Source organism: Dermacentor silvarum, chromosome 11 (assembly GCF_013339745.2).
Source record: "Dermacentor silvarum isolate Dsil-2018 chromosome 11, BIME_Dsil_1.4, whole genome shotgun sequence".
NCBI lineage: Eukaryota > Metazoa > Arthropoda > Arachnida > Ixodida > Ixodidae > Dermacentor > Dermacentor silvarum.
In genome coordinates this window covers 82,195,682-82,206,366 of record NC_051164.1, presented here as the reverse complement: position 1 = coordinate 82,206,366, position 10,685 = coordinate 82,195,682, and the positions used below count along the sequence as shown (strand labels likewise).

The window sequence follows — 10,685 nt, the reverse complement described above, 5'->3', positions numbered from 1 at the left end:
TGTACGAGTTACCCGTGTTTTTGAAGACAAGTTTGGCATCATTTGAAATTTTACAATTCCTTGCATTTCTGGCCTATCAGACATACGAGCTCGTAGCATTCTGCTAATGAGCACAAGGCTTAACAGACCACATATTTTAGGTTAGTTCGTGCATTCTTAGTACTGAAAATGTGAAGCAAGCAAAAGTGAATGACATAGGCAGGTGCATGACATCTCAATTGTTGTCATACACTTTGCTTGTGCAAGGTTTTTTCTTGTCAGAACACCAGATTGCATATCCGATTTTAAACTGCTGCAACCCAAGAAAATTTTAATACACCTTCTGAAATGGAGATGTCTGGATGGAATGGCACACTTCTCCTTCGAGCATGGCAGTAACATTTCAGAACCAAGGAGGTTTAAAATAAAACTTCTGAAGTGGAGATGTCCCAAAAGTGGAGCCTGACCTTTCTTGCCAGAGGCAAGAAAACATAGCATATAGTGGAGAACATAGGAAGCACTTTCCGTCCACTTAGTGTGGGTTTTAATTTTGCCTCGCGGAGTCTGCTCAATGTGCGTCTTTGTGTCACCAGTTTTTGGGAATGAAACCTATTTGTCCTGGCAAATTTTATAGGACATTATAATATCAGTATTCAGCCAAAGGTAGTATTTTAGCCAAAAACAACAAGCATTTATTTTCTAGTTAGCCAAGTATTTGAGCCATCACAGTGAAAGCACTTGATCTGCGAGCGTACTCCAGCTGGCAGGCCCCGGTCCCTCCCTTTAGGCAAAGTAGGGGCAAATGATGGCTTCACCTCTGCTGATAAGCAGCTCCGGGGGCTACCATTCCAAAGGTATTATTTTAAACCTCCTTGCCACAACTACACTGACCATGTGAATGCAAGAACATCTATGTGTGAAAAGTTTCATACAGGTAAAAAGAACCTCGGACTTCTTCAAGAGCCCCCTCAATGCCATCCCTGCAAGCCAGGTACGGTGTTAAAGCATAACCATGCAGAAATTTTGTAACATTGTAGGGTGTCTTACTTTCACAAAATCTTTTTCACAAATGTCACAACTCGCCCTAGCTTGCACACTGTTATATGTGATCAAACTTTCCCAAGATATGCTTCTTCACACATAAATCACAGTAACAAAGTTTACTGTGCACATTGAACAAAGATGTACCCGTACTCGTTAATTAGATGTACTCCGTAGGACTGGAATCTCTTTCCTGGATCGATCACCTCTATGCAAGACAGTTTTTCTGCATCAATAGCTAGCATTGTATAACCAAGAATCTTTTCTCATTACTGTACTCACCTGTACCACTTCACTCTGTAATGCCTTCAAGCTTTCAGGGTAGTAACAAATAAATGATATTCAACTTCAAGAACTTGGCAGCGACAGCTGTTATAAGGACTATTCGGCTGTATTTGCAGCATTGCAATAGGCTGTTGTAGTAGCTCCCCAACAATCCTCACCATGCCAACAATAAAGTATGTTTAGAAAGATCAAGGAAAAGAAGGCGTTCAAGCCGGTATTGAGCATGGGACCTTCACGTTCGAAAATCGTGCCACCAAGACATCTGAAGCAGCAATAGCACCACTTCCTGATGAAACGGTCGTGATACACACTACAGTGCACAAGACAATAAACCAGCACAATCCAGACAACAACCAGCGCAATCCGTCTGCCCTGTGTGACCTGTGTGACCCCTGGTCACACAGGGCAGACGGATTGCGATCGATTCCAATCGTAATCGCCCCATGCGACTGGGTTATGAGGAGGAGATTTTAATGAAGAGAAAGGAGGAGAGGTTGGCCTGGAGAGAGTGGTTCCAGCCTACTACTACTTACTGGGGTAAGGGGAAGTGGGAGATACAGGGAGAGGTAGGTGGTAGGTGATTATGATATGGTACAATGAGTGACCATATACACGTCCAATACGCGGATGTCCGCTCTAGACACAATACACGCAGCAGTTATAAGAAATTAAGTGTTCAGCTAGGTATTGCGAAAAAGAAATTCTGTTCATGAAAACTTTTTAAAGGAATTTAAAGATGCAGTGGCGAAAGACTGCAAGAAAAGCACCAGCAAAAAAAAAATAAAAAATTGTGAAGGCACCTGCACCGCCCTTCAGTGGCAGCACTAACTGCCATATAGGAGGTGCTATCCAAAAGTTCCGGGGATTCGAAAAGCGCGGGCAAATTGAGTGTGGTATACATTTCTGCCACTAGATGTAGCTAGCAGTATGCCTTGCAGATCAGTGTGCTGAATGACTTGCGTCTAAATATTGTTTTGTGAATGTTTCACTGATTTGGTGCATTTCTTAGCAACCAATATGGCAGGCAGACTTCAAGGAGAAGAGGATTTGCATTAAGTTTTGTTTTACACTTGGCAAAACTGCGGCAGAAACTCACTGTATGCTAGAGGACGCTTTTTGAGTCGACGCCATGGGTCAAAGTAGGACGTTTTTATGGCATGAACGCTTCAAAGAGGGTCGAATGTGTGTTGACAACGATGAACGCTCTGACGCTCATCAACAAGCACAACCTTGGAAACAATAGCGGAAATTCATAAGACTATCCTTGGAAATCGCAGGTTAACTATAAAGGATGTCTGCGACATTGTAGGACAATCGTACGGCACAGTTCAGCAAATTTTGTCGGATGGTCTGAACAAGAGGCGCATTTCTGCAAAATTCGTGCCAAGACTGCTCAGTGACGAACAGAAGCAGCACCGTGTTTCTGTCTGTACGGAACTGAAGCAACAAGTCAGAGACAATCCCACATTTCTGTCCAGTGTAATAACCGGGAATAAGACATGGGTTTATGGCTACGATCCTGAAACCAAACAGCAGTAGTCGCAATGAAAGTCGGCAAATTCCCTGCGGCCAAAAAAGGCATGTCAAGTTCATGGAATTGTGAAGTCCATGCTCATTGTTCTTTTTTACCTCCATGGAAGTGTCCACAAGGAATTCGTACCTCCTGGACAAACCATGAATAGCGAGCTTTACTGTGACGTTTTGAGGCACTTAAGAGAAAGCATTCGTCGCAAACGTCCGGAGAAGTGGAAGAACAACTACTTCCTTCATCACGATAACGCGCCCACTCACACATCATTCGTTGTTCAACAGTTCCTGACTTCCGAACAAATCACAGTACTTCCATACCCACCCTATTCGCCTGACCTTGCTCCTTGTGACTTTTTCTTGTTACCAAAGTTAAGTTGAGGCTGAAAGGACCTCGGTTTCACACTGCTGAAGAGATCCAGTCGGAATCACAGGCGGTCCTCAACACACTGCCGCCTGGAGAGTTCCACGAATGCATGGAATTGTGGCACAAACACTGGGATCGGTGTATACATGCTCAAGGAGAATACTTTAAAGGAGACAGTGCTGATTAGGCATTGTGGTGAACACATTTTTTTTACGACTGACTTCTCGGAACTTTTGGGTAGCACTTTGTACAAGAGGTTTCGTTTTGTACAAGTTTACTGTTCGACCAAGTTTACTCTTGACGCAGGCAAAATCGGCAACAAAAAAGTTGCTGAAAAAGTCACTGTGATCTAAAAGTTGTGTGTTGCTTGTTAGTCTAAAGGTAAATCACCATTAATGAAGTGCATAGGTATCCCATAAAAGGTGTGCGCAAATTCGTGTACAGTGAGATGTAGTGCCTTGGTTCGGAACCCACTGGACGACTAAATGACCTTGACAAGTGGTCTTGTTGGCAGGTGCGTCCATGGAAGTTTCTGTACAGGTCGCAGCTGTTGTTTATTGCACAATTGTGCCTTCGTTTTTTTAAATAAAATATTTACTGAAATGTGCAAAGAACAAAAATATTTGTGCAATACTGCCGTACAGACATTAATTTGCATTTAAAGAAATTCCAAACAATTAATTGCTTTGAGAGTGGCTAAATTCATATGTGTCGTCGGCACAGCCACAACACCACGGAGGACTCCCCCTTGGTAGTGCTTCGTCCTCCACAATAATGGTGTCTGCAGACTCGCTTGTGTGGTATCATTCCAAGCTGCTCTCTTACGCGAAAGAAACAAATATGTCACTGTTGAACATGCTTGAAACAGTGTGGAAGGACTGCGATAAACGTGCACAAATTCTAATTAAGAAAACGGCTGCACTTACGAATGTCGGCAAGTGCACGAACGTGTTCAAGTGGATGTTACAAGAGGGATCAAGAAATGGCGCCACCATCCCGTGTGACACGCTGGCCGAGTGCTCCTTCTGAATCCTCTGCTTCCGCCATCTCTGCAACCCTCCTTCTCCTCTGTATTTCAAGATAACTTGAAGGGGCATGCCTTCTCGGTGTCAGAGCAAATATGCAGCAAATTTTCTACCACTGCTATCACAACAGCTGATCTCGCTGCGCTGTTGCACAGTGTTCATGGATGATGTAGTGCTCACCACTAGCAGACGATAGGGCGCGGAAGGACACAACATTTAGATGTGTTTGCCCTCACGACTCGTCGAAGAAGCCTATAGCTTCCACAAGGGACTACTGAACAGATAGGGCAGGATTATTACCAAGTGACTGCAGATTATGCTGTTGGCTTAGAAAAAGCTTGATTTTACCTTCCCCCTTGTCATGTGTGCAACATTTTGAAGAATACAAGGATGTGCACTTTGAAATCATGCACTCCTGCCAAGCATACAGAGTGTTTAATTGTAGCTGCACCAAATTTTTAAAAATTGCCTGTGGCAGATAGCATAATTATAATTTTTGATGCAAACTACTCGATGAGGCGGCCATTACTTCCACGGGAAATCAAAACACCTAATTGACTAATTAACATAACTACGCTAATTAACATTTAATTAATTGTTTTATGGAACATCTTTAAATCTACGAATTATAGCCGCTGAGTTCGCAAGGCTATAACTTTTTGAGGTAAACGCTGTTTTATGCATTGAAGCACAAAGTTAACTGGAACGCCCCTGCATTTCGTTGGACACTTTGAACATTAATATCTAGAAACTGGTTCAGTCCTGAGAATTCGTTCTAAGTGAATACGCTTTGCGAACTCAGCGGCTATAATTTGTAGATTGAAAGATGTGCTGTGAAATAATTAATTAAAGAGTTAATTAGCGTAATTATGTTAATTATTCAATTAGGCATTTGATTTCTCGTGGAAGTAATGGCCGCCTCATCGAGTAATGGCCGCCTCATCAAGGATTATAATTGTGCTATCTGCCACGGGCAATTTTTAAAGATTTGGTGCAGCTAAAATGAAATACCCTGTATATCTTTCTACTGTTGCCCCTATGAACTGTACTCGTGGCTCAAAACAGGTCACCGAAAAGATTTTTTAATTATAAATATACAAACGTCAAAATGAGTCTCACCCTTATTTCATAAGGAAGATGTACACATAGATAAGTATTACAAATAAGTTAGTCTCTTGTAATTATAACCTAATTACAAGTAATTATATATGTATTACAGGTAAACAGTATATAGCCTTTATCGTAACAGGCTGGGCACTCTTGACAACAGCAAAAGAGTGTCTGCATTCATTAAATGCCTTGACAGATGAGCCAAATATATGATATGAAGTATTATACACTAAAAGCGACAAGGCGTGTGCACAAGGCACAACTTTGCATTGCTGGAACATGAAAGAGGCTCGAATTACTGCTATACAAAAATATTACAGTAGCACCGGCATCCTTTTAGTCCTTGCTTCGTGAAACAAGCCACCCGCATTATTGCTCATGCTTCACTATCAAAATAATGTTCGGGCTGGCCTAAGCACACAAGTCATTATTGGATAAAAAACATTGACATCAAAGTTTCAACTGCACAGAAATCTGCTGAAGTCTTCTAAACAATTAAATTTGATGATAAATTGGAAATAAAGATTAATCGCATCACCTGAAATTCAAGTGCGTGAGTACAACAGCGCATGCATCAGATGATCATTTACTGGGGCTTCCACAACTATTACGCCTGCAATTTTCTTGAACTTCATGTCAGGGGGTTCTTGCAATGAGCTGCAAAAAAAGCTGCATATTGTTATCACAGCGCACGTTCCATTTCTGGTCACACGATTCCAGTCTTGCACTTTGGGTGCCAAACCTCAAGAACTTCAGAACCCACTGTTGCCAGCGTTCTGCCGTCAAAGTGGAACTGCGCAAAAAAGAGAAGTCACATGACAAGTCGTGAGTAAAAGTATCAGACTTGGCATGTACGTTCATATCATCTGTTTTCCATGTCACAGTGCACTCCAGCTGTAGAATTGGTGGTGTGTAGGATCAATACACTAATATGAGGTGTGTTCAAAGAGAAACTGAACTTTTGCTATAACACCTTTACTGCTTATGGTACAACATTGTAAGTGCTGTCCCCTTCAAAGTAGTCCCCTCTACTGGCAATGCACTCCCTTCCCATCTTTTCTTCCAGTTTTGGAAAGCCTCCTGGAACGCACTTTCTGGAATGGCGCGCAGGTCTCTTCTCACATTGTCCTGGATCTCCTCTACGGTTTGGAAACGACGTCCTTTCAAGGTGGTTTTCAGCTTGGGGAATAGAAAAATGTCTGCTGGTGCTAGGTCCGGAGAATATGGTGGGTGGGGCACAACAGGAGGGTGGGGCACAACAGGAGTGTGGTGTTTCGCTAAGTAGCTGCGGACAAGGAGCGACGTGTGAGCCGGGGCATTGTCATGATGCAACATCCACGCCTGATTTTCCCACAATTCAGGCTTCTTACTGCGCACAGAATCTCTCAAATGTGCTAGGATTCCCTGGTAAGCTTCTTTGTTTACCGTCTGACTATGTGGCACAAATTCCTGATGGACAATGCCTTTGCAGTCAAAAAACACAGCCAACATCATCACCTTCATTTTTGACCGACTCATGCGTGCTTTTCTTTGGACGAGGAGAACCTTTGGCCACCCAGTGCAATGACTGCACTTTCGTTTTAATGTCATAGCCATAAACCCATGTCTCATCGCCTCTTATGATGTTCTTAAGAAAGTTTTCATCGTCATTGGCAGCGGCGAGCAGTTCCTGGCTGATTTCAACACGGGTCTGCTTCTGTTCGTCAGTCAATAAACGCAGCACGAATTTTGCACTGACACGACGCATCCCAAGTTTGTCACTCAAAATTTCATGACATGATCCTACGCTGATACCCACTTCGTCAGAGACTTCTTGAACAGTCAAACGATGATTTCCACGAATCACAGTTCAAACTCTCTCGACGTGGTCATCATCTGTGGATGTGGAAGGTCGTCCAGGCTTGGTATTGTCACCGACCGACATTCTTCCGTCTTCAAAATGCTTGAACCAATCATAGCACTGCGTGCGACTCATACAGTCCTCCTCGTATGCTTGGCTAAGCAACTGAAATGTCTCTGTGAAATTTTTCTCAAGTTTGTAGCAGAACTTCACACACACACGCTGTTCTTCCAATTCCTTCATTGTCACTTTGGCACCAATCCGAAGAACAGCTTGTTCATGTGCTCACTTCAGCGGCTGTAGCTCGCCAACTAACGGTCAGAGCGAAACGCAGCAAATGGCAGTTTGTTGTCTAAACCTGCCACTACATGCGCTCAGTAGCCGCAGCGCGCTCCCTCTGCCGGTTGGCGCGCTCCTTCAGAAGTTCGGTTTCTTTTTGAACACACCTTGTACATCTATGCTTGTGGATCACCTTTCAACTAGAACACCCTCGGCAATCAGAAAAATAATTTTAGAGGATAAACTTGCTACTGCATGCTGTTCTCTTCATTATCTTGTGAGCGGACTGTAAAAGCTTCTTCTTTCTGGGGTTTTACGTGCCAAAAGCATCGAGGTCGTTGCAGTGATGCCTCAACTGGTGTGGCTGGTTACGTCCTAACAAGCCTTCCTGATTTTGATTTCATCATTCTTGCGCTAGCATAAGGGCACAAAGACAGGTACACAAACACTGAGAAGTAAGAGTGAATGAGTGAAGCGCACACTAATAATTGGCATTTCCTGAAGGTGCGAGGCAGCAAGAAAAGTGATACAAGCATAGAAGTACACTCAAAAGTGATTACAACAAAGTTGGAGGGGGAGCCAAAATTCCTTCGTATAGAATGCATTACTTAGTTAAATATCCATGTATGTATAGCCCTTTACTGCAATATATGCCCATTGGGGGGGGGTGCAACCTTAAACATCCAAAGGTGGTGGCTTTGCAGCCCACGGAACCGCTACACGGCCATGTATGCAACGAAATTTTAATAATACAGTAAAGAAATGTTCGATTTTGTCTACCATGCAACTTTTTTGTACCTGACGTGACAAGGTACTGAATGGTGTTGCAGAAATCGCAGGGCTTGTTTTTTGTCGCAACAATGAATTGGATTTTTCACAACCACTGCTCCAGGAGGGCACATGTAACCAGCAAATGGAGGCCTCAGGGGAGCACCAGAGATTATTATTATAATAAAGTGGGCAGTGGGGGGATCAAAGGTAGAACCAGGGCGGTCGGTCAGTTCAGGCCGCTGGCGACAGGGGGTGCTGGGAGTTGTTCGCATACAAAAGCTGTCTGTGATCTTACACACCTCCCGCATGTGGTGGCCTCGGCGAGCCCGAATCCACGGCCGGACAAGTCCAGGTTCCAGCTTTGGTGTCCCCATTGCTTTTTTTATTTTTTGGTGTCCCGGAGGTGCCGCCAAAGTATATGATAAATAATCACACTAATGAGACGTTGCTGCTACACGTAAAAAAAAAAGCAACATAATCACACCCAGCCGCCAGCTTCCGATGATAAGTTCAGTGCTACCACGCTCTGCGATTTCTGCAACATCAGTCAGAACCTTGCCTCTGGTGCGATAGCCTTTATGATAGCTGTTTTCCGTTCCAATGTCTCGCTTCAGCTTTCCTCTTGACTCGTCCATGAAACCGGTGAAACGGCCTTGAAAAAGACAAGTCCACTTGTCGAAATGTTGGCTCCTGCTTTCATCTAGTTCTCGTTTTACTCAGCAGCGAGAGAGAGAAGTAGATGCACTGGTCTTTTGCACCATCACACTTATCTCTCTACTGTTGGGCATTGCACAGGCTGGCGCAGGCTAAATGCAGCTGGACATGGCCTCAGAGATTGCACAGGTGCAATCTCGGAGGCCACACACTGTAGATGCATGATTTTGTGCCCAAGACGGTGCGCCAGCCTGTACGGTGTGCTGCCTTGGGAGCGAGAATTTCGATGCCAGTGAGCAGCTGCTCGTGTGTAGATTGGCGCAGCGGAGAGAAAAACCAATGTTGCTTGATGATGTATTCGATGCAGGGATGGGGTAGAATTGAACTACCACGCTGACTGAGTACCGAACCTTACGGAAAGCGATATACTCGGACTGAATCTGATTGATTATATCCACTGGGAGGACAATATTACTTTGTTAAAACGAAGTTTTAAACACATAGATTTCTATGGTGAGATTTCAAGGGGAATTCCATTTACTTTGTTATATCCATTTTTTTCGGTATAATGAGATTCTAGTTAGTTGTAAAAGCGATCACATGTGACTGTTCAATTGTCCTTTTGAACATTATTCTCATGCCACATTTCTTTCTGCCTTGGGTTTTCAATAAATGCCATTTGTTAGTCCTTTAATTGCTTACTCTTGTTTTTTCGTATTCTTATGCCATTTCAAGGCTCATTCAACCTCACCAAACTAGTCCAGCATCAAGCATAGCTGACATTTACTTCCCGATTTTATTCCCTGGTTCGATTTCACGAACAGATTGCCTAATGAAATCTGATGACAACGAAAGAGGTCCAGGCAGCACAAGTAACTGTGACTGAAACGCAAATGGCACTCGGCATCGAACAGAGTTAATTTCAGTGTGTGGACAGCACGCACCGGGCTGTGAAGAGCAGCTCATCTTACCAGGTTTGCTTGCACTGTCGTGCGCACAGCAAGACACTATGACAGCAAGGCACTTTCAGTGAAGAAAACCCATAGGTAAGCCCCAAATGCATCCACCAATGTAAATTTTATGTAGGACAAAGTCTGGACGTCCCACCTAAGTCCATTTAACCAAGGTAGCCTGTACCACATCCTATACTAGCAAGAGAAGTTGTGGCAATGAAGATAATGCTACGGAGGCTAACAGTACGTTGGATTGGTTTCTACTGCGCTCCAGGTGCCCCCAGAACAATCGGAGTAGCCGTGTGATCGAATTTCTGTCGGATCTTAGTCCTACCCCCAGGTTGGAGGTGGGAGTGTAGTGCTCCGAGATGAAGCACAGTACTCTGATGAACCAGGTGAATGTGTTCCGAGTGCTTGATTTCAACCAGCCAAATGAAAACCGCACCGCGAGAGTGCTGAAAGTGACTGGTCGAACGTATCGTAAGTGTGCACATGACAATGCTCCTAATGATAGTCCCACAGACCCGTTCCTGCTTGCTTAAGCTGGGGAACAGAAAATGTAAATGCCCTATTTACTACAGCAGTTATTGAAACATGACATAAAATACTCAACTTAGTGTTAAATATGAATTCTACTTGTTCACTTTGTGCTTCTACATTTTGGCTAATGCGAAATCGTAACAAGTAGCAAGCCAGACTGATTCAGTTGTCTGCTCTAAGAAGAAGAAGAACAAATAGAAAGCGCTGTCAAACGATGCCAGACTACTTGACGCAGTAACATACGTGCAGAACCTGTAGACTCCCGTAAGCTTTGCCTTCGCTGCTGCAGAAAGTTGTCCACAAGTATAGAATGA

The 10,685-nt window shown here is 43.7% G+C and overlaps 1 protein-coding gene across 2 annotated transcripts in view; it reads right to left on the bottom strand.

The window, feature by feature from the left end:
* Positions 1 to 5,290: 5,290 nt before the first annotated feature.
* The window catches only part of LOC119433859 (F-box/WD repeat-containing protein 9), a 29,126-nt gene continuing 23,731 nt past the window's right edge, over positions 5,291 to 10,685 (bottom strand). For both annotated transcript variants that reach the window (XM_049658621.1, XM_037701134.2), the window contains exon 9: positions 5,291 to 6,127. In XM_049658621.1, coding sequence (XP_049514578.1) covers positions 6,041 to 6,127 — 87 coding nt within the window. In that variant the 3' untranslated portion in view covers positions 5,291 to 6,040. The remainder of the gene's footprint in view (positions 6,128 to 10,685) is intronic.